The following is a 22,765-nucleotide window of genomic DNA, read 5'->3' as shown; positions in this document are numbered from 1 at the left end:
GTCAATGGTCAAATCCGACCAAAATCATGATTAATCGGACTTAGTCACCGTTTTCTAGCAAGGTTCCAACCAAAATCTATATATGTTTATATAAACCTGAAAATTTCATATAAAAATGTCTGTCTATATACATTAAAGTCCGATCCGATAAATTTTCAATTAATCTTGATTAATCCCGATTTATCAATAGTTCTGACTGCATCGCTCGCTCGACTAGCGACTAACCATTTTTACAACACTGTTAACATGTAATACATATGTGGGGGGTTAAATATAGTCCTTTCACAGACGCAACAAACTCTATCCACGTGGTAACATGAGGCAAGACTCATTCTCTCTTTCTATTTTTTCTATTTCTCTGTATTTGACCAGATGAATGACAGCAGACACCACCACCACTAACCACCACCACCACCACCGTGCTCCTCCGGCGTACCTCTCATCCAATCACCAATCGCCACCTGTCCTCAAAAACACACATTTACAAAAACCCTACCATTATTATTAACTATTACGCCTTCGTTCCGCACGCAATGTAAGCTTACGAACCTCAATAACTTGTTACCAATTTATAATCTCAATTTAATTGTTTCATTATTCAGCTATTTTTGTCATGAATCATAGTTTGACCTGCTGAGTTTGTGATAATTTGTACTTTTTGACGGTTAAAAGCTAGGGTTTGTGTGTGAATTAGGGTTTTGGTATTTAATTGGTTCAAATTTTGTGGAAACGTTCTCATTGTTGTGAAACTCGCTAGGCGGTAGGGTACAGATTAGCGATTATTTGGATTAATAGGGGGATTAGTCGGATTGGAATTTTATATGTAATTTTTTCAAAATTATATGTGTGACAATGTTTTAAAAATCGGTATTTTACTTGTACCGGATTGAGTTAAATTAATGGTACAACCGGTTGAACCGGGTTATTCAGGGAAGTTCGACCGGTTGAATAGTTTGCCTTATAATTTTCTATAAATGTAACTTCAATCCAAAGATAACCTAAAACTAAATGATTCCTATAAAAAAATAATTCAAAAGTTAACACATATTAAAAAAATAATGCAAAAGCACTCAATTTAAAAAAAAAATAGTCATAAAGTTTACACCTTTGAATGTTAATTGTTGGGTTAAAAGTAATTTTGAAAAAATATGGGCCGCAAATACCAAAAATTTCTCGGACTTAAAACCAGTTTGCCGGTAAACACCGGTATTTTAGACAAAAACCGCCGGTACGATGTTCTAGCTAACCGGTCAAAAATACCGGACTCAAAATACCGGCCTGTTGTGCGAAATTCGGTTTAACCGGTTTTTAAAACACTGTGTGTGTGTATATATGTATAGCATTCTTTTCAGAACTAAAAAAATGTGGAGAAATGTGAGAACCGCATAAAGCAAGCGTACCTGATGCATTAGTGATTTTATGAGATAGTGGGTAGGCGATTATGTAATCGCCTTCTGCATAACACTTGAACCAAAAGGTAAAAGGTACAAGTGCAATATACGGTTTTTGCAGTTCTCAACGTTTTTTTGGTTCTCATTTGAGTGTTACACAAAAGTTTTCAAAATTTATGTATACTTCTTCAAAGTTCTTAATTGGATTGGGATAATAAGTATACCTTTTCGAATGCTTCAAAGATTTTGATCAATTTTGACTGGAATCCTGGATTTGACTGATTATCGATTTTAGGGGTCGATTAGTTGAAATCGCATTGGCTGCCCATCGATTAGCGACTAATCAGCTCCTAGAACTGATTTTTACAAATAAAATACTGTTTTGGTAGAATTTAATTGGATCAAAGAGAGTTTGAGATGGAGGATGCTGGAAAGGTTTTAGAAGATGAAGTGATTGGTGTAGAACATGTAGAAGACAAACAACAAGCGTCTCTTGGTTTAGTTGACACACTATTAGATGAAATTGGGATTGAGCAAGAAGGTGCAAGTAAGAAAGATGAAGAGGAGATGCAAGCTAACAAAATCGAGCAGGAATCACTGGTGGATGAGGTTCATGATAGTGAGAAAGATGCTTCAGCAATTGGTGATGATAAGAAAGATGCTTCAGCAATTGGTGATGATAAGAATGAGGATCATGATGATTCTATGAAGACGCCAGAGATTAACATTGAAGAAGATGAAAAACATCAAGAGCTTGCGGAACATTCACCTAATAAAGCTGAAGAGGAGATGCAAGTTAACAAAATCGAGCAGGAATCGCGTTTGGATGAGGTTCATGATGGTGAGAATGATGCTTCAGCAATGGGTGATGATAAGATTGATGATAGTATGAATGATGGTCATGATGATTCTATGAAGATGCCAGAGAATAACAATGAAGGAGATGAAAAACATCAAGAGCTTGTGGAACATTCACCTAATAAAGTTGAAGAGGAGACGCAGGCTAACAAAATCGAGCAGGAATCGCGTGTGGATGAGGTTCATGATGGTGAGAATGATGCTTCAATGAAGGGTGATGATAAGATTGATGCTGCATATATGGATGATGATCATGATGGTACTATGAAGATGCCAGAAAATAACAATGAAGCAGATTATACTCGAGATGATAAACATCAAGAGCTTGTGGACCATACACCTGTTAAAGCTGAGGATCATAATACACATACATTGAAGAACAAGCTAGAGGACACAAAGGTAATTTTACATTGAAATATTCTGCATAATTAGTGAATCTTTAGCTATTTTAACAAGATGGTGTTTGGTATGCTATGATTAGATGGATGAGGCTTATGAATCTGGGACCGAAGAGGATCAAGAAATATTCATGAAAGAGTTGGAAGCTCTTTATAAGGAGAAAAACTTGGAATTTAAGCCTCCAAAGTTTTATGGACAACCGTTAAATTGCCTGAAGTAAGCTTATTGGTTCACATTCATATTATTCTGCTTTTGGGTGACGGCTTGATTTTATTGTATTTTTGTTATAGGTTGTGGAGGTCGGTTATCAAATTGGGTGGATATGACCGGGTATACTTTATCTTTTCTTTCTGCATCATTTGGCATACATAATTCTAATGTTAATAGCAAACAAATTTTTTTGAAAAACAAAAGCATGTAAATTTGTTATGTTGTTGTATTTTTAATGAATAATGTTATTCTTAATGTATTCAATTGAAGTTTGATCTATATCTGTTATGAATATATTAACAATATGACCTATCAGTTTTTTTGAAAAACTGAAAGTGATAATGTAATTCTTGAGAAACAGGTGAATTACTATGCAATGTACATATTTTCTATTGATTATTCAACATTCTCTCTCTCTTCAGGTAACTGGATCCAAGTTGTGGCGATATATAGGCGAAGCTTTCAATCCACCTAAGTAAGAACTAAGAACATGAGTTTATTATTCAATACAATCTACTGTTTTAATTAAAGCAGAAACAGATTATCTTGGTCACTTTTGTTTTCTCTCTTGTATATGTAAAAAAAAAGAACTGATATATTATACGATTATCATGCTAATAATCCTTTATGGTTTATATTCTGAAGGACTTGCACAACCGTCTCGTATACATTCCGCCAGTTTTATGAAAAGGTAATGATTATGTTACATTTTTTTTACTAAAGTTCCAAAATCCAGCAACTTTTCATCTTGGTAATATATTTTGAGGGCATCACAAGCGCTATATTATTAATTTCTTGATCACCAGTTGCTATTTAACCTTTTGTTATTTGTAGGCACTTCTCGAGTACGAAAGACATAAGGTTCAGATTGGTGAGCTTGAATTCCCTCTTTCAACTCTCTTCCCAGAGGCCCCTATTCTTGAAAATGAGGTTTGTTGATAGAATATTCAGTTTTCATATATGATTATTGTGTTTGAGTCGATATATATTTGTTTATTATGCATATACTACAGGCCAAACATATTTGATTTTATAAATGGCTTGTGCAGGCAAACGGCCATCAGACCCCGGGTTCAGGATCCGGACCAGGTAGGGCACGGAGGGACGCTGCAGCTCGAGCCATGCAGGGTTGGCATGCTCAACGTCTTTCAGGTTTCGGTGAGGTTAGTGAACCAATCATTGAGTAGATCCAGCCATTCAGGGGCATTTTTCTGTCATTTGACAACTCTGCAGTGATAATATTTCAGAGTAATCACAAAAAGAATGCTGCAATGATGAATTGACTTCTTGTATTTCACTTTTTCAGGAAAAGAATTCCAACAATTCACAGAAGCGCGAAAGAAGTCTTAAAAGCATCGGTAATGTCCACCTGTCAAGTTATAATTATAATAATATTAAAAATAAAATTATACATCAACAAAATATGTTCTAATCGAGTAATGATATCACATATAGTGTCACTAAAACAAAAGAGACCAAGTGAAGTTGAGCATTCTGTGAAAGCTGCAAGAACCGAAACATCTAGGCAGTTAAGTGTCTAATATCTATTCTGTCTCCCAATTTTATATATTCATCACATTTTCGTGTTGTTTGTTTAAACGTGTATTAACATTTGCCTACCTTTATAATCATGATAGAGCTGTCTCAACTGTTGCTGATGTTGGTCCTCCTGCCGATTGGGTTAAAATAAACGTGCTAGTAACAGTAAGTATTATCAAACCTGTAACATACATAACAAGCATTTGACTTTTTCAGTTACTAGATGTCAAAGTTAACTATTTGTATGAACAGAAAGATTGCTTTGAGGTGTATGCACTAGTTCCAGGCCTGTTGCGAGAAGAGGTTAGAAACTTACTTTTACGAAATATTGACCTAATTGTTGACCAGTAGTTGACTTTTTTATACTGCTTTTTTGATGGATTAGGTACGCGTCCAGTCAGATCCTGCTGGGCGCCTTGTGATCACAGGTCAACCAGAGCAACTTGACAATCCATGGGGTATTACGCCTTTCAAAAAGGTTTGTTGGGGATAAAATGGTCCATTTATGTTTTTTCTTAACTAATAATATAGTATTATTCGAATAATAACTTGAAATATGTTAATCTCATATTGTTTTTGTTTGGCTATTTAATAATATTACAGGTGATTAGCTTACCATCAAGAATCGACCCGCTTCGTACATCAGCAATCGTGAGCTTACATGGACGGCTGTTGGTTCGTGTGCCTTTTGAGCAGTCAAGCTTTTAAGTTTTTTAATTCAGCAGTAATTAGGATTTTAAAAGTGGTAACAGGAAAATATTTAGTGTTAATTTATCTTTAAAGATGGTTTGTTGTCGTGTTTGTTTTACAGTAAATTAGTTCAGGTTTTGAACACTTCGATAAAATACAGTTTTTATGTTGTCATTCTTGAAATCTGTTAGCAAGTTTTTAGTAGAGTTTTGTTGGTTAACTTACTGTGTTTCAAGTAGTTATTGCTGTTTTTTGAAGTTTTTATTAGGTGAGCTGACAGTTCAAGGATTATACTTGACCAAACCGTGTCAGCTATCCTAGTGACACAACACTAGCAAGTGATTTATATGTAGTAGCCTTGTTTTAACAAACTTGCGATGTTTCGAGGCAATTGTGTCCCGAAAGCTGATATGTATAAACTAATTGTAGACAATTTCATAGATTGTTATTTCTTGAATACCAGATAAGACTACAACAAATTAATGTGTTAATCTTTATATACAAAGTCTTTATGTACAACCAAATTATTTATCAAGTAAAAAAATATTCGATAAAAGAAGCCTTTATATGCATATGCAGCCTAAGTAACAGATAAGCAATAAAATGTTGGTTGATGAAAATAAAATATAAGAAAACGGTTCGGGTCGGGTCGCGGTATGGTAGCAGCATAAGTACCCTGAAGTTAGTTATCTGACTAGTTTGAACACCGACCAGCCTTAAGTGCAAACCAGAATAATGTTAAGGGTTAAGCCATAAAAGCCCTGTGCTACAAGAAGAATAACATAGTATGGCAGTTCGATAAATTTGATCAATTTGTTAACTTCTCTCGCCTCAGCGTTAACAATATAGAATAGACAAAACAACACCCACACAACGATTGAATCTTATCTTACATAGAAATATACATGCACCTGCACGCGATATATTACTGCAAATGCATTATGCATCCATTTCATCTTCCAAAAGAGGAATGCTTCATTACTTATCAATAGTTCAGGTGCACAAATGGTAAAAACACCAAAATGATATAACAATTTTACTTGTATTAGATTGAACAAAAATCATTTGAGATATATAAACTTGGTCCTCATACAGGGGCATTATTACAATGCAGAAGAAATCTGCAAAACTTAATAATTATCAACTTCCCCTTACTAAACTTGTTGAAATATAACACCAAAAGTTTCACTATCACTGTATAGTGTATGCCACACATCAAACCTCTGCCATCAATGCTCATTCCCATCACTTTTCAGGATTATTACTTTTGTTTTTGTTTCCATATATAAGCCCAGTTTCCTACACAATCCAACAATAAATTCAGTTATTTCTATCTAAATCAACAACAGCAGCAATTAGATCATCAATTTCATACTCAATTCCGAATAAAAGAAGTTTTTGATACCTAAATATAGGGGTGTTTAGTATTCGAATCAAACTCGAAAAACTCGAAATTCGATTTGAATCAAATTCAAGTTCCAAAACCGAATTCGATTTTTGAGTACGTAATTTTTAGTTTATACGCACATACACACATTTTTATATGTAAAGTTTAGAAGTAGACACCTCGACCCACTCAGGACCGAAATCGCCCAAAATTGGTAGAAGTTGGCCGGAATAGGTCGGAATTAAGGCAACTATCGCCGGAACTAGGGCCAATCAGGTCCGACTAAGTCGGTATAGGTCCAAGTAGGTCGATTAGCAATTAACCTGACTGATCAGCAAAATATTAAGCTGTAGCTGCCCAATTAGCAGCTAGTTGCCAATTAATACCGACTTTTCCAACACAGATAGACACACACAAAACTACAAAAGAACTTCTAAGGCTATGTGTAGTGAATGAGCTACAAATTGGGGCGAACTGCGACACATGGCGCCCAGTCAGCAAAAGGGTGGGTTTTGTTTATGGGGTGTAATGGTGTGGTAGCCCTATATATATACATACACATATATATCACACACACACACAAACATATAATAATAATAATATTTAAACAAGAGAACCATGCGACAACAGAATGTCGCCCCCCCCCCAAAACAAAATCGCCCTTTTGTCGCCCGGAGGGGGGGGGGTGTTCTCGCCCCAAATCCCATTTGTCGCCCACCATTACACACACCCTAATAAGTACTCACAATTAATAGTCAATAGACTGATCATTTCAAGAAACAATTACCCAAAAGGCCAAAATCACTAAATGTCTAAATGTGTAAAATTCTAAATTCCTAATCTAGTAATCCGGTTTAAGTTTCTATATTCAACTACTAGTTCATTTCGTTTTTTACTTCGTTTAATAACTTGTTACTTAATCTTTAACTTCTAAAGCAGTTTACCAACCATGGTTGTTCAGTGTTTTATCGGACTCGAACAAACTCATAATTCAACTCGAATCAATTCAAGTTCAATAATCTAACTCGAATCCAGCTTCAAAATATCGAATCATATTCGAATTCAGTAACCGTATCTCGAATTTAACTCAAATCCAGCTAAAATTTTCAAAATTCGGATAATCCGATTCGATTAATTCGAGCATTAAAAACTCAATTCGCTGAACACCCCTACCTATATCAATCAATTTTGATGTTCATCACGTATAATATATATTACAATAATATAAAAATCAAACCTGAGGATCTGGAATCGGCTTCGTTTTCTCGACGTACCGATACCGATCAGACGCAGCCGCAAGCGCAGCTCTCTCCTGAAATCAAACCGAAATTAACAACAAAATGATGACCAATTAATCAATTCAACAACAACCCATCATAAATAAAGGTTAAAAATGCATACTTGTTGTTCTCTTTTGAGCTCTTGTGAGGGTTTGATCCAGAGGAAGTAGGCTAGGGTTCCGGCAACCACCCAAGATGCAAGATTGCTGCCGCCGCGAAGACCGCCCATTGCATTTCCGACGGCAGAGCGGACATTGCCGATTGATTTCTTCCAACCGCTGGCCATTGTTAGGGTTTTTAGGTAATAATAATAATAATTTAGGGTTTTGAATAATGAACATTAGAGATTGTGAATGTGAAGGTGAAGGTAACCGACTTCTTGCAGTGATGTCTTCGGGTCGTGTTATTCGGAGCCTTTACAATTTTGTTTTTAAATTAATTATAAAATATAAAATTATTTATAATATTTTTTATCTATATATTTAAACTGTAAAATATAAAATAATAAATAATCACATTATGGAAGAGATTAATTAAGTATTGAAGCTGACCCGATTCACTAATCTCTAGAACTAAGAGTATAAGACGGTATGAGACTCCTACTAGGAGTTGTGTGAGCTCGGTAATTTTAACCTCTCATCATCCGATATAATTATGATGTGATTACATAAACAACTACAATAATTTGTCGGCCTTAACGTTGAAGAATACGAGTCATGTCATGTTCTCCCGTAACACTAGAAAACCGATTGAATTATGGCATAGGATATTGTTGCTTAAGGTTGTATGAATAATGATGTAATCTAAATAATACTTTTTAAGGTATTAATGTCGACAATATAACAGGGTGGCTGTTCCATGTGTAACTCCTCCTCAGGAACATCATTATAAAAGAGCCCTTGGCATCAAGGCATTAAGCTAGTGGAGCAACCAATTGTTAATGGCGGTGGTAGCAACGCGGATGTACATTAACGTTGTTTTGTCAAACTAGGGAAATTCTCATCTTAATCAATACCATAAAAACTATGAATAACTCTTACAAACCAGATGGCTTTTCAAGTGATGCAATAGATAATCATGTTTAAGTTTGACTATGAACATTCAATATCGACCAACAATACCATTTTCTAGGAGTTAGCGGCTTAATTTTCAAGGTATGATTGGCTCATAGAGCCATATTTCATCCTTCATGGTTTTATTGTCATTAGATGAACAGATACGTCATCACACTCATAAGAACTGAGCACAAATCAATGGTAATGGTAAAATCATGTGACTCAGGTCTAACACTTAATATGTAACAACAAATAACTATAGGAAGGCGTATAACAAATACACGACTATAAACAGATAAAACGTAATAAATGATATATTTACAATTAACAACTATCTAATTTTCTTTTGTGAATGATGTGGATTTGTTTGTACATTGAAAATATTTCTCAAACAATCATAAAAAACCATAGAGTAAATATAATAAATACTCTTTGTACAGTTAATAACTATATATTTTGTTAGGAAATATTTTGGATACTAAAACCACCTATCCGTCGTTCTTCACTATACACGAAGTATCCAGTCAAACCAACCAATCACACACATCCATTTCATTGGTACCCATTTCACCGACGAGGGTGTAGCAAAGTAATTAAATACACACATGAGTACCTAATCATCAACCCACCTCATTCTTCTTTGGTTTCCGTCATTGGATTCACATACCCGAAACCCTTACCATCGAATAAACCCAAGCCCCTTACCCGATGAACGCCCGATCGTCTAAACAAAATTAAAAACCATCGAATAAACAAACACGTTAACTAATCCCCTTACTTTTAACATTCCCTCATAGTTTAGGGACTAAAAATGTACACTTCATCCTAACGGATAAACCTTCACCATACTCCAACCACCACCCGTTTTGCAGAACCAACTGCAAAATCATGAACACTCTCCTCCTCCCGTCACCGTCCGCCACCACCACGCGCCTCCTCCGCCACCGCACCATCCTCCAACCACCTCTCTCCACCACCTCTCACAAACTCCATTCATCCTCACTCACCTCACTCTCATTATCAGAAGCTGACGTCATCACCCATCCCGATGACGTCATCACACCTTCATCCTCCTCCAACCGCCTCCGCGACTTCTCTCCTCTTCTCCAATACCTCGAGTCACAACTCACCGAGTCACAACTCACTAAGTCACAGTTCGCCGAGTCAAACCTCACTGAGTCACGACGCACCGAGTCAAAACTCACCGAGTCACAAGTCACCGAGTCAAACCTCACTGAGTCAGAACTCGTCGAGTCATACCGAACAGTCTCACCATCACTCTGGCATTACCTTCTCAAAACCCTAGCCTCCTCACAAACCTCAACTTCAACCACACACGCTCTTATCAACTGGCTTCACAAACACAACTTATGCTTATCACACGAGTTCATGTACTCAATACTAATCCACGCGCTCGGACGCTCCGAGATGCTCCACGAAGCGTTCCGCCTCTTGCAGAAACAAACCCTAGCTCCCGTCACATACAACACACTAATCGGCGCGTGCGCGTGCAACGACAATTTGGAAAAAGCCGTTATTCTGTTAAACCGAATGCGCGCCGAAGGCGCGCATCCGGATTTAATGAATTACGGTTTAATTATCCAGTCGTTGGTCCGTAAGGACCAAATCGATTCCGGATTGTTACAGAATTTGTATAACGAAATGGTGTCGGATGGTATTGAGTTAGATGTACAGTTATTGAATGATATTGTTTTAGGTTTTACGAAAGCCGGTGATGTGGATAGAGCTATGTATTTTTTAGGTGTGATACAAGGGAACGGTTTGACGGTGAAGGTTTCGACTGTGGTTTCGGTTATTTCGTTGTTGGGTGGGTTGGGACGAGCTGAGGAGGCGGAAGCGGTTTTTGAAGAGATTAGTGACGGTGGGTTGAGACCGAGGACGAGGGCGTATAATGCTGTGTTGAAAGCTTATGTTAATAGTGGTAGTCTGCGTGATGCGGAGTGGGTTGTTGATGAGATGGAGAGGAATGATGTTTTGCCGGATGAGTATACTTATAGTTTGTTGATCGAGGCGTATGGAGATGCGGGTAGGTGGGAGAGTGCGAGGATTGTTTTAAAGGAGATGGAAGCGAATAATGTGAAGCCGAGTTCGTATGTTTTTAGTAGGATTTTGATAAGTTATCGTGATAGAGGCGAGTGGCAGAGATTGTTTCAGGTTTTGAAGGAGATGCAGAAGTGTGGTGTGAAGCCGGATCGGCAGTTTTATAATGTGATGATTGATACATTTGGGAAGTATAATTGTGTTGATAACGCGTTGGCTATATTGGAACGGATGATTGATGACGGGATTGAGCCGGATACGGTTACGTGGAACACGTTGATAGATTGTCATTGTAAGTCAGGGCATCATGATAAAGCTGAGGAATTGTTTGATGAAATGCAGCAAAGAGGGTGTGCGCCTTGTGTTGCTACGTATAATATTATGATTAACTCGTTTGGTGAGCAAGAAAGGTGGGAGGGGGTTAGAGGGTTGTTAAGGAAGATGAAAAGTGACGGGTTGCAGCCGAATGTGATAACTTATACAACGTTGGTTGATATATATGGGAAGTCGGGGCGGTTTATGGATGCTACTGAATGTTTAGAGGATATGAAGTCTGCTGGTTTGAAGCCGACTTCAACGATTTATAATGCTCTGATTAACGCCTATGCGCAAATGGTATTTTTCAAATTTAGTTATAAACTGAAATTTTGTGTTTGCCATGTTAAGTTGTTAAAGCTCCCAATACAAAGTCAATTTGAAGTAGAGAACTGCGAGAACAATATAACACTTGCACTTAATTAGCTATTGTTTTAACTGTGATACATAACATGAATTACATGATTATGTAACTGCATAACAGCCTTTGTTTCTCTCTTCTGCTATATTTGGTCAACACTATAAACAAGTGCATATAGGTATGTAAATGAGCCGGACATTCGTTTATTCAATTAATGAACAAACATGCACATAACTGTTTGTTTGCTTAGTTAAAATGACCGAACATGAACACATGTTTCATTTGTTCATTTGTGTCAGTGATCGTTCGTCTATTTAAATTTGTTTATGTTCGTTCGTTAACTTTCATTTATGTTCGTTAGTTTATATTAGTTTAAGTTCGTCCGTTTGTATATTCATTTAAATTTTATGTCAATTACAGTTTAGTAACACCTTAGTTTTATGAAATTAAAGTACTACCCAACACAACTTCGTCTAGTTTTTATTAATTTTTCTGGCCCAATAAGCTTTTAATTGGTGCTTGCTTAGTTATATTCGTTTATAATCGTTCATCGATATTCAGTTATGAAAATGAAAAAACAACTTTTCATGATTGAAATTTGTATATTGAGCAGGGTCTATCTGAAGAAGCACTGAATGCATTTAGGGTCATGAGAAGTGATGGGTTGAAACCCAGTAATTTAGCTCTTAATGCATTAATAAACGCTTTCTGTGAAGATAGGAGAGACATCGAAGCCTTTGCAATTTTACGTTCAATGAAAGAAAATGCAAGAAGCTTAAAAAACCAACCTCATTTCCGCTTTTTTTTTTTCTAATTACAGTTCTGCAAATTAATGAATATAAGCATGTTATTTTCTAACTACAGGACCTGAAACCAGATGTAGTCACATACACCACTCTTATGAAAGCTTTAATTCGTGTGGAGAAATTTGACGAGGTACGAAATCTGCACAAAGGGCATTTTAGTCATTTTAACCACGTGTCCATTATCCTTTAAAATGGTGTTGAATTTCAGGTCCCGGGTGTTTATGAAGAAATGATATTGTCAGGGTGCACCCCGGATCGCAAAGCTAGAGGTAAGCTTTGGTCTGCACTCAAGTATATGAGACAACGACTAAAATCTGAGTTCCACTCCACAAGCCAGTTAACCCGGTCAAAGTACTGATATCAGTCTATCACCATTCACGAACCAACAGGGTGAGCTTGTTTACTTTTGTAGCATACTTGCACATACCGGAACAATATTCATTGTTCACCAGGTAGCCCTTGGTCTTACTTGTAAATGTTTCCATTTGTTGAAAAGTCAAACGGCCAAACAAGAAAATACTACAAACTTGGAGATGTAGATACAAAATTCTAAAGGATGTCTTCAATTTATTTAAGTTGCTAAAATAGAAGCATACATAATAAGTACTTATAATGGGCTCATTCTTTGGATAATTTGTGCATATGCATATTCTTGGTGATAATTTTGTAACTCCAAAAATCAAGTGGAAAATAGTTAATAGTGTATTTGAATTTGTTTATTATTTGTTGGGGAATTTACATCAACCTTAGTTCTTTTTTTTTTGACAAGGATTGAATAAATTCGAAAGATAAATATTGATCATAGCATCGTACGCTACTAGTAGTCTTGTTCTCGTTATGTTTGTGAGTGTTCTAATACTTCTAATACAACAGGACATATTACGATCACCGAATGCAAATAAACCAGGTATCAGAACATGTCTTGCTATGTAATTACTATATGCTACCATAAGCAAAAGGTCTTTTGGTTATCTTTTTATATACAACAATATGACAACTGCTAAGACATGAATCTTTTTATATACAACAGTGCGCGAAGACATGAATCTTCATAAATATCTTAAAAAGAACATGTTTCAAAGGACATACAAAAACGATTTACAAAATATAATATTGGGTTGAACCATCTCAACAAGCCTGCTGCAGATAAGGCACTCACATGACATGTTTTAGCTCTGGTATACCCTCTTAAGCATCAATTACTTACAAAATACTTTTGTAAGTCGGAAGTCTAATTTATTATTTATTACAAACACCATGCCATCTGTGAAGGACTGGACAAATTATTTCACTACAAATACTCAGTCGACCAAGGGTTGGACTTATTAACTCGTCGAATATATCATTCAAACCGTCAATATATAAATTTATTATATTATTACATATATTATACCATTAGGCCAATATAATCCGAACCAAATCAACAAACTAAAGGTCCTCAACAACCTGAATTTGAAGCGCCACCACATATGTCGAGGCAGGGACACTTGATTAAACATTAGAAACAACGCTACATACACCTAGACCAAGTGACAGGTACTCTTCACTTTGGTCGAATCATATTATAATTTATACCAAAATAGATTGAATATATTTATTATATCTTTGCGTATATCACTTTTCTAAATAAGTATTTTTATCCTGTTTTCTATGGGTAATATGAAATCAACTAAATTTGCTTAAAAAGAAAAAAAAAAGGTGAATTATATTTTAAATTAATGATACATAAACAAATAAAATGATATAAAGAAAAACACAATAAAAAAATTTTTAAAAAAAAGAAAGAAAGAAGCAAACATGGTTGAATAAAATCGTTGTAACAAAAAGTACGAAATACTTATTCTTGGCTATGCTTAGACAGTTAGACCTTGATTAAAGTCATATCTAGACATATATATATATTTTTAACGTAGTCATAATATGGTACGACGTCCTTTCCAATGTGGTGTAGTGATAGAGAGCATGAGTTTTTTAACTGAGACTCAAGTTCAAACCTCACTTACAACATTTTTGGGGAAACATGAGTGGCTCAATGAATGAAGATTGTGATCTTTGTGATCTTCAGTTTGATCCTGAGGGCGGCTGGATTTTCCTAACATTGGGCCTTCGGGTAGGTGGATTTTCCTCGGAACTGGAGATAACTTGGAGGCGCTTAAGGGCTCCATACGACTGGGTTGGGCCAGCTGTCAGTGGCCTTTTGTCATTGGGTCACCTCGTACGGAGTATCTAGGCATTCTATGTTTGTTGGTCGTTCAAAAAAATAATATGACATGACAATGTATTAGCGTTTGGTGCAAAATCTCCCCCCCCCCCCCTCCCCACATTTTTTTTCTTCTTTGATACATGATATTTTAGAGATTCATCACCAAGTTACCCGAACTACACTGCGTTCTCGAGTTTTTAATTAAAAGAAAAGAAAGTATAAGATTGGATAGGATGGAAGAAGAAAAGAAAGTACATGCATGTAATGCATTCTCAAGTTTAATGAAAAATGAAAGAAAGGGGAAGAAAAGAAATGGCTAATTACATTCTTTAATTTAAATGAAAGGAAAGGAAAAGAAAAAAATATGTAGTTTTACAAATATAGCATTTTTAATACAATTATTAGATGTAGATTGAAGGGTAAAGTGGTAATTTTAAATATTTATCATTTCCTTTCTTTCCAAATCATGCCAAATTGGCAAGAAAACTTTGGGACTTAAAACACCCAAGTTTTCCTATCATTTCTTTTATAAAAAAAACTTAAGAATAAAGATTCAAACTAAAATCTTATCATTTCCTTTCTTATCTCATGGAAAAAAAACTCAAGAATACAGGCATAAGAGGCAAATGGTGTAATCTATTGTGATGGTTGGTTGTTGGTGTTTTAGAGGGCGCATAATGATCAGATTTTTCTAAACAATAGAGTGAGGATCGAGAACATCCTGACTGATATAAAAGTGCTTGATTTTCTTTGGATAAAAGCATATCCCATTGTTTAGATATCGAGTGGGACAACTGGAATATAATGTCGGTGTAAAAGTTGCAGTAAAAAAAAAAGACTCATATAATAACTCGTATAAAATCTTATATTATTTTTATAATAGTTTGTATAACATTTTTCACATGTCCTACTAACCATACAACTTTATACGACTCGTATACTCGCGTATAGAAAATGTTATACGCCTTGTATATCATACCAAAAAGAAGAAAAGAGTTGTTTATTTGACGAAAGTGCCCTTGACCTTATTTCACTGTAATAATAAAAGAATTAACAGGTACCACTCTCCACTTTCAAAACCCTTGAATCTGCAACCCTTGCCGCCGATCACCAAACACTCGTAGAAACCGTCGGAGAATCAGTCCAGAATGAGTCGGAGCTTAGGGATTCCGGTGAAGCTTTCTACACATAGTCACCGTAGAACTCAAGAGCGGCGAAGTTTACAGAGGAAGCATGATTGAATGCGAAGACAACTGGAATTGCCAGCTGGAAAACATCACCTTCACTGCTCAGGTTATCATATTCCTATTCATGAATATATATACAGTCAATTATCATTTCAGTTTCTTCTATTGTTATCGTTCGTTTAGTAGTTCACATAAACCCTAACTTTTCATCAGTAGATCTGTAACTGCGCTGATTACTTTTTACGGTTATTAACAACGGATTCATGACTATCGAACGTCGAATCGATACCTAAACACTGCCAACAGTTAGTTATATGAATGTGCTTGTTGTACCTAGGAGTGCTAACGAGCCGAGTCGCTCACGAGCTATTTGATATTGTATTGATATAAAGCTTGTTTAGTTATCTAGCCTGAGCTCGAGTCGTGTATGGGAAGATCGTTTAAGCTCGAGCATTAAGTAGCTTTGGGTTTTTTAGAGTTTTTAATCTATTGGACATCTATGTATTGATTTTACACTGCATAGTCGAGCTCGAGCTGAGCTTTGGCTCGTTTAAGGTACTACACACATGCTCGAGTTGAGCTTAGGATCGTTTAAGGGTTTTCTCAATGTATATAAGAATAATTACAATTTTATATATATTAATAAATGATGAACAAGCCGAGCCCGCGCTGAGCTTGAGCTTTAGAAAAAGAGTTTGAAATGAGCCAAACTCGACTCTCGTAAGTAAAAATAAGCTGCACCCGAGCCGCCAAATGGAGATTGAGCTTTAGAATAAGAGTTTGAAACGAGCCAAGCTCGACTTTTGTAAGTAAAAATGAGCCGCACTCGAGCCTAGTTGAGCTCGGGCTTGGCTCGTTTACTCATGCCTGTTTGTTTATCAGCAGACTTGTATATAAATATTTGCTAGATAATGGTGAAGACAATAGCACAAGTTCAGTAGAAATTTAAACAGATTTTGTAATTTTGGAATCAATTTTTTTTATTGAAAGTTTGAAACAATTATATCATAATGTTGTTCATCATGTCTGCAGGATGGGAAGGCGGCTCAACTTGAACATGTGTTTATTCGGGGCAGCAAAGTCAGGTGTGTATTCATTTTTTGAGATTAGCCTTAAGTTTTATGAGGAAAATACTAAGGCATCTTTTTGGTTTTAAAAAAAGGCTGATATGTTACCAGGACTAGTCTTTCAGAATAGTCATGGTACCAAATTGCAATGATATCTGATACTTATATATCATATGTATGCATGATTAAACAACAATGTCTGTTTGTATCTTATATATCATATTATCTTTATGAGTCACTTACACATTGTTCTTTCTTACACTATACACTAAATGAGACGACTTTGTCAATTCTTTGCAGGTTCATGATCATACCGGACATGCTTAAGAACGCTCCAATGTTCAAACGTTTAGAAGCTAGAATCAAGGTATCATCATCTTTTACTCTCCCAACATGCAATTTGTGAATGTTTTTGATAAGTATACGTATCTCTAATTTATACTTTTTTTTTTCTTAAAGGGAAAAGGTTCAGCACTTGGTGTTGGTCGGGGCCGTGCTGTTGCAATGCGAGCTAGGGTAAGTATTGCAATTATATTTCATTATATTACTGGAAACAGAATTTAAGTCGTGAAAACATTCCAAGTGATGGTGGTTTGTTTTTATGCAGGCGCAGGCTGCTGGTCGTGGAGCTGCGGGTCCTGGTAGAGGGAGGTGATATGTTTGTGAATCATAATCAAATTTATCATCACTGGTTCCTAGTAATCATTTCCAGTTAGGTTATTGTTATTGTTTTTGATTTGTAAGATTCGGATTGATGTTTGATATAAAGTTTAAGCATGTTTTCTGAATGTGGACTCGTGGAAGCTCAATGATGTTTCGAAACCTGCTATTTTTAACTCATTCTACTGATTAAGTTCAGCTGTCCAATTTTCTATTTTTTCTCGTCTTTCAGCAATTTAACCTTTATTTGATGGGTTTTACTCCCATTATATTAAGTTTCATTTTATAATCATTTTATATATTTCTTTAAGTGAAGATTTGTGGCTTGATTTTTGGTGTGTAGTTAATAGTATTTTCGTTGGTTTTAGCCTCTTATAGTGTTCATGGGTTCACTATAAGAGTATAAGTCCTTTCCTTTCTTTTATATCCCCTTTTCTCTTTTCCTTTCCTTTCCTTTCTTCTCACTTTCCTTCCTTCAAATTTCAAAGGAAAACTTAGCCTTGTGTTTTCTTCTTTCTTTCTCATATTGCTTTTCTTTTCTTCTCTTAAATGAAACTCTCGAAGACAAAAGTACAAAATACCATGACCTTCGTTTCTTTCCAACAAAAACTCTGAACACAACTTATCTTTTGTTACCCTTCCTTTCTTTTCCTTTCTCTCTTAAATAGTTAAATGAGACTCATGAACACAACTATTGTAGTTTCTAACAGGTCAAACCGTGAACCGAACCGTCAGTAACGCTTTTGGGTAACCGGAAACCAAAACCAAAACCAAAACCAAATCGTTAAAAATTAAAACCGAACTGTTACAAACGGTTTGCATCCGGTTTAGTTTTATGGTTTTAGAATCTATACAAAACACGGAATGTTTGAAGACTACAATTACTAATAAGTCTACAACTACATCTCCACCATTTAGGTCAAATCGTAAGCTAAACCGTCAGTTTCGGTTTTTGATCACCGAAAACCAAAACCAAATCGTTGAAAATTAAAACCGAACCAAATCGAACCGTTACGAGAACTTTGGATCCGGTTTGGTTTCATGGTTTTAGAATCGATACAAAACAAGGATGTTTAAAGACTAAAATTACTAATAAGTCTACAACTACATCTCCACCATTTTAAACTAGTAATAAATAACTATAGGATGGAGTATATTGTAGTCAACATAAGAAACAAAAATTAAAGGGCAAGAGAAACTTTAAACATGAAAACAATAGCTGGATATTGATGGTCAAACGTGAGAAAGCCAAGAAGAGAACAACTTATGTAATTCGTAAACATCAATCTATGGATTTTTATATTATGTTTTATAATTAACAAGTTATTAATTATAAACGAAGAGTAATCGACAAATACGGCTACTTAATCCATTATTTTGTTTCATTTTAGTAGATATTCGTAACGAAGTACAACTAGTATACACTAACTTAAAAAGTTTTATATCTAAATCCAACGGTCCGGTCTGGTTTATACGGATGATTTTCGGTAGAAACCGCAAACTAAACCATTCTCTACGATTTGAAAATTTTTTGGGACTGACCGACAAAGACTGAAAGACAAAAACAACCGTGAAACCAAACCAAAGACTGTTTCGGGCTGTTTCACAGTTTCAAACCGAACCGTGAACGCCCCTAATCCATACATTGGAGTATGCACATACACTCTCAATACATGAAGCCTTTCCTGATATGCATACTATAGCGACTTAATAACAACCCAACACAAGGATTTCTGTCATCTTTAGAATATATATCTTCGATATGGAAGTTAACATCTTAGCACCTATATTTTCAAGATTGTTTGCATGCATTGCAATAATGTTATTTAGTAACAAAAGTTGTCTTACTAAAAAGATAAACAAAACAAGAAATAGAGATTGAATCTTAGAATCACAGCGGCTATCATCATCGTTACAGTTACCGTTGTCACTGAATGATAGAATCAGAGTGATTAAGCAGAAGTAGAGATTCTGTGTAGTTGACCATGCCAAAGCACATACCATAAATCCCAATACCCTTCATGTTATTTGAGTCGGGATCATACACTTCAAGTTCTTTTTCCAAACTAACATCTCGCTCTATTACCGGTTGGCCATTCTTCCTAAATCCAATTACATTATAACACAATGACTTATTCGTAATAGTGAACAGTTTTGTAAAGGTCGATTTTGGAACACCGTTTTTCCACATCACCCATATGTCATAAAATGGTTTCCCCGCGGGATCTTCATGGTAGGCAATCACAGCAAGAGACTCCTTGAGCTTAGAGATCCTGGCACATTGAATGCCTACTAAACTCTCTGGAAGAGCTACTTCTCCGAATTCTTCACTTGTCAAATCAAATGTAATGATCCTTTGATGATATTCGACATTCTTAACATAAGCACCAGAATGAATAACCCCATCTATAACTACCTGATTACATGAAAATTTAAATGATGTACTAAACATATTCATTGGAACACTTCTCCACGCCCTGGTGCTTAATGTAAAAACATGCGCCTTCGAGTTACCCGTAATCGCAAAGATCTTATGGTCGTTAGTCTTGGGACACACTCCAAAACCAACAACAATTGTATAAGTTGGTTCAGGCGGGGGCGCTATACTAACATATTTCCTAATGGACGGATTCCAAACAACAGCCAGTCTATTCGCTTCGGAAGTAAAACCTAACAAACCTAACAGAAACACCAATCCGTGAAAGGAATCGAGCATTACCTTACTGGCAGTAGCGGGAGGAATAGGTATGGAACGATTGTATAACGGGAAAGTATGATCGTCATCGTCAACAACTGGGTTTTTGGTTGTTATTTTGGGCCACCGACACCCGAATTTAGCTCGGCTCGTTTCTTCTAGCTCTCTTTCTAAAGCTTGAGCTGGGCTCGTATATTATTTATTAGTTACTTTACATATGTTTATAATTATTTTTATATACTATGAGAAAACCTTAAACGAGTATAGCTCGACTCAAGCTCGAACGCGACTGTGCAAAGCAATAATAATACACAAATGTCCAAAAGAGAGAGAACTTTAAAAAATACACAATGCTCGTTAAGGCTTGATTGCTCTCACGGACTGGTGTGTTTGCGCAAACTTCCTCGCGAATCGAATGAATCCATTGTTATTTGGAATCCGTCTATTAGAAAGACTGTTCGTATAGCGCCCCCGTCTGGGACAAATGTTGTTGGTTTTGGTGTGTGTCCTAAGACTAGCGACCCTAAGATCGTTTCGATTACGCATGACACGCATGCACAGGTTTTTACATTAAGCACAAGGGCGTGGAGAAGTATTCCGATGAATCTCTCCAAGACATCATCATATGAATTTTTTTTATTTTCACAATCAGGTAGTTATAGACGGGGTTATTCATTGTAACGTTAATGTAATGAATGAGAATTCTCGTCAAAGGATTATTGCATTTGATTTGACGAGTGAGGAATTCGGAGAAGTAGCTCTTCCAGATAGTTTAGCTGGTATAGGTTGTGCTGGACATGTCAGGATCTCTAGGCTCAAGGAATCTCTTGCGGTGATTGATTACTATAATATTAATAAGGGGGTACAAGTTTGTGACGTATGGGTGATGTTGAAAAATGGTGTTCCAAAATCATCTTTTACAAAATTATTCACTGTTACTGTTACAGACATGCCATTTTGTCGAGTAACTGGATTTAGGAAGAATGGCCAACCGGTAATAGATATAAATGTTGGTTCGGAAAAAGAACTTCAGGTTTATGACCCAGACTCGGATAACATGAATGGTCTTGGGATTCATGGTTCGTACTTTAACATGCTCAACTACACAGAATCTCTGTTTCTGCTTAATCACTCTGATTCTATCATTCAGTGACAATGATCACGATGATGATGATGATAGCCGCTATGATTCTATTTTCAATCTCTATTTACTTTTTTGTTTTGTTATTTTATTCAGAAAGACATAAGTTTTGTTACTAAATAACATCATTGCAATGCATACAAACAATCTTGAGTCTTATATTTCCCCTGCAAGTATACGTTCTAAGATGTGAGCTTCTATACGAAAATATCTATATCTATATTACATTATAATACATATAAGAGACCTTTCATCTGCCCTACTTTCTCTCTCATGAGACGCTTGTATATTAATTGCTCAGCAAGACTACACCTGACTTACAACGCCGGAGCATCTCAACGCTTGAAGCGACCGACAGTTGCTTTTCCTTGTCATTAAAGAAAGCACGAGTCATGCCATCCTTTAATAACCACAGCTCATGCCCTCCATCAATGCCATCATCGGGCCTAGCCTCCGTCAACATCGATGAATAATTCTACGACATGGATGTTAGTTTCGACTCTGTCTCGTGATTATATATAGGTTCCACTATCATCCGATTAGGGTAATTAAATTTGTAAGATCGATTTCTGTTTCGAATCTTCCTCGATTAGAAATAAATACACAGCAGGTTTCGGATTTACTTAATTCATTATATATATATGTAGATTAACCAGATTTTCAAATATTTCCAATCTTTTTTTTTGAAGCTTTGTATCAAAGACCCATTGCAGTGGTGGTGGTGGTGGATTCAATTCAAAGTGTTTAAAGGGAAGGCTAGATTCCTTCTGTTCAATTAACCCACAAAACTAATTATAATCATGATGCTAAAAATGTGTAATTTTGTGAGTTTATATATCGTTAATTTTATTGTGAAATCGTGTATATCTTGTTTACAGGTTGTGCCTTCCATCTCGACTATCGATCTCTAGCAATCCTCCCGTGCATAGATTTTTACGGTACACTCTTTTAATTTGTTATTTAATCTATTAAGGTTTAATATTGTTCCAAAACTAAAATTAATACACTGTGCGAATTCAATTAATCACATATTTTTTTTGGTGATCGCTGGAATTAAATGTACAACCTTCAAAGAAGATATACATTCACAATACGTGGGAAATGGGGGGGGGGGGGGAATGATGGTCGTGGAGGGGTGGTTAGGTCAGGACATCGAGAAGACTTTTGTATCTATGCGGCTGCGGCTATTGAATGGGAGGAAAATTGTTGCGGTTGTGTGTAATTGGGAGTGTTTTGGTACTAACACAATTGTTTACGAAAATAGAATTCTCAGCATGCCAAAGAGATTCGTGTATCCATCTGCTCATACATTTGGTATACCCTTGTTTTTGCGTTCATCTCATATATTCAAGATCTTAGATATTTAATTATTTTCGTATGCGCTTGTTTTGAGTTCATTTGATATATTCAAGATCGTAAATGTTTACTTATAATTTTAAGGTTTTTGTTTTTGGTTATTA

General features: G+C 35.9%; 4 protein-coding genes and 1 pseudogene across 5 annotated transcripts; 3 read left to right on the top strand and 2 right to left on the bottom strand.

Annotated features, from left to right (window-relative positions):
• Positions 1-333: 333 nt before the first annotated feature.
• Positions 334-5,186, top strand: LOC143566307 (AT-rich interactive domain-containing protein 6-like). Its single transcript, XM_077053045.1, has 14 exons — positions 334-535; positions 1,781-2,648; positions 2,731-2,864; positions 2,939-2,978; positions 3,281-3,333; positions 3,504-3,549; positions 3,693-3,788; positions 3,908-4,021; positions 4,165-4,216; positions 4,314-4,386; positions 4,496-4,562; positions 4,650-4,700; positions 4,783-4,875; positions 5,001-5,186. The coding sequence occupies exons 2-14, from the start codon at positions 1,809-1,811 to the stop codon at positions 5,103-5,105; spliced, it is 1,764 nt and encodes a 587-aa protein (XP_076909160.1). The 5' UTR covers positions 334-535; positions 1,781-1,808; the 3' UTR covers positions 5,106-5,186.
• A 958-nt stretch (positions 5,187-6,144) lies between these two features.
• Positions 6,145-8,092, bottom strand: LOC143566287 (uncharacterized). Its single transcript, XM_077053029.1, has 3 exons — positions 7,876-8,092; positions 7,712-7,786; positions 6,145-6,386 (listed from the first exon to the last, which is right to left on the bottom strand). The coding sequence occupies exons 1-3, from the start codon at positions 8,038-8,040 to the stop codon at positions 6,333-6,335; spliced, it is 294 nt and encodes a 97-aa protein (XP_076909144.1). The 5' UTR covers positions 8,041-8,092; the 3' UTR covers positions 6,145-6,332.
• A 1,571-nt stretch (positions 8,093-9,663) lies between these two features.
• LOC143566306 (uncharacterized) lies at positions 9,664-13,018 on the top strand. Its single transcript, XM_077053044.1, has 4 exons — positions 9,664-11,485; positions 12,160-12,312; positions 12,411-12,482; positions 12,561-13,018. The coding sequence occupies exons 1-4, from the start codon at positions 9,698-9,700 to the stop codon at positions 12,708-12,710; spliced, it is 2,163 nt and encodes a 720-aa protein (XP_076909159.1). The 5' UTR covers positions 9,664-9,697; the 3' UTR covers positions 12,711-13,018.
• Positions 13,019-15,618: 2,600 nt separating this feature from the next.
• On the top strand, positions 15,619-17,676 carry LOC143566286 (small nuclear ribonucleoprotein SmD3b-like; annotated as a pseudogene). The gene is made up of 5 exons (XR_013141212.1): positions 15,619-15,848; positions 16,775-16,827; positions 17,110-17,176; positions 17,269-17,325; positions 17,417-17,676. The product of XR_013141212.1 is annotated as a small nuclear ribonucleoprotein SmD3b-like (transcript).
• Positions 17,677-19,396: 1,720 nt separating this feature from the next.
• On the bottom strand, positions 19,397-20,185 carry LOC143566304 (uncharacterized). Its single transcript, XM_077053042.1, has 2 exons — positions 19,967-20,185; positions 19,397-19,885 (listed from the first exon to the last, which is right to left on the bottom strand). The coding sequence occupies exons 1-2, from the start codon at positions 20,183-20,185 to the stop codon at positions 19,397-19,399; spliced, it is 708 nt and encodes a 235-aa protein (XP_076909157.1).
• Between the last annotated feature and the right edge of the window lie 2,580 nt (positions 20,186-22,765).

This window comes from Bidens hawaiensis, unplaced genomic scaffold (assembly GCF_021521415.1).
Source record: "Bidens hawaiensis isolate Kalapana, Puna unplaced genomic scaffold, B.hawaiensis_p1.1 tig00022871_1, whole genome shotgun sequence".
Taxonomy (NCBI): Eukaryota; Viridiplantae; Streptophyta; class Magnoliopsida; order Asterales; family Asteraceae; genus Bidens; species Bidens hawaiensis.
Note: the sequence above shows the minus strand (reverse complement) of the source record. Positions and strands in the feature narration are given on the sequence as shown.

Coding starts and splice junctions, on each gene's coding strand:
- LOC143566306 (XM_077053044.1), top strand. CDS start 9,698: ATGAACACTCTCCTCCTCCCGTCACCGTCCGCCACCACCACGCGCCTC. Junction 11,486..12,159: donor TTAACGCCTATGCGCAAATG/GTATTTTTCAAA, acceptor TATATTGAGCAG/GGTCTATCTGAAGAAGCACT. Junction 12,483..12,560: donor GTGTGGAGAAATTTGACGAG/GTACGAAATCTG, acceptor GTTGAATTTCAG/GTCCCGGGTGTTTATGAAGA.
- LOC143566304 (XM_077053042.1), bottom strand. CDS start 20,185: ATGCTCGATTCCTTTCACGGATTGGTGTTTCTGTTAGGTTTGTTAGGT. Junction 19,886..19,966: donor CGGGTAACTCGAAGGCGCAT/GTTTTTACATTA, acceptor TCATGTAATCAG/GTAGTTATAGATGGGGTTAT.
- LOC143566307 (XM_077053045.1), top strand. CDS start 1,809: ATGGAGGATGCTGGAAAGGTTTTAGAAGATGAAGTGATTGGTGTAGAA. Junction 3,334..3,503: donor GAAGCTTTCAATCCACCTAA/GTAAGAACTAAG, acceptor TATATTCTGAAG/GACTTGCACAACCGTCTCGT. Junction 3,789..3,907: donor CCCCTATTCTTGAAAATGAG/GTTTGTTGATAG, acceptor TGGCTTGTGCAG/GCAAACGGCCATCAGACCCC.
- LOC143566287 (XM_077053029.1), bottom strand. CDS start 8,040: ATGGCCAGCGGTTGGAAGAAATCAATCGGCAATGTCCGCTCTGCCGTC. Junction 7,787..7,875: donor AGCTCAAAAGAGAACAACAA/GTATGCATTTTT, acceptor GTTTGATTTCAG/GAGAGAGCTGCGCTTGCGGC. Junction 6,387..7,711: donor AGCCGATTCCAGATCCTCAG/GTTTGATTTTTA, acceptor TGGATTGTGTAG/GAAACTGGGCTTATATATGG.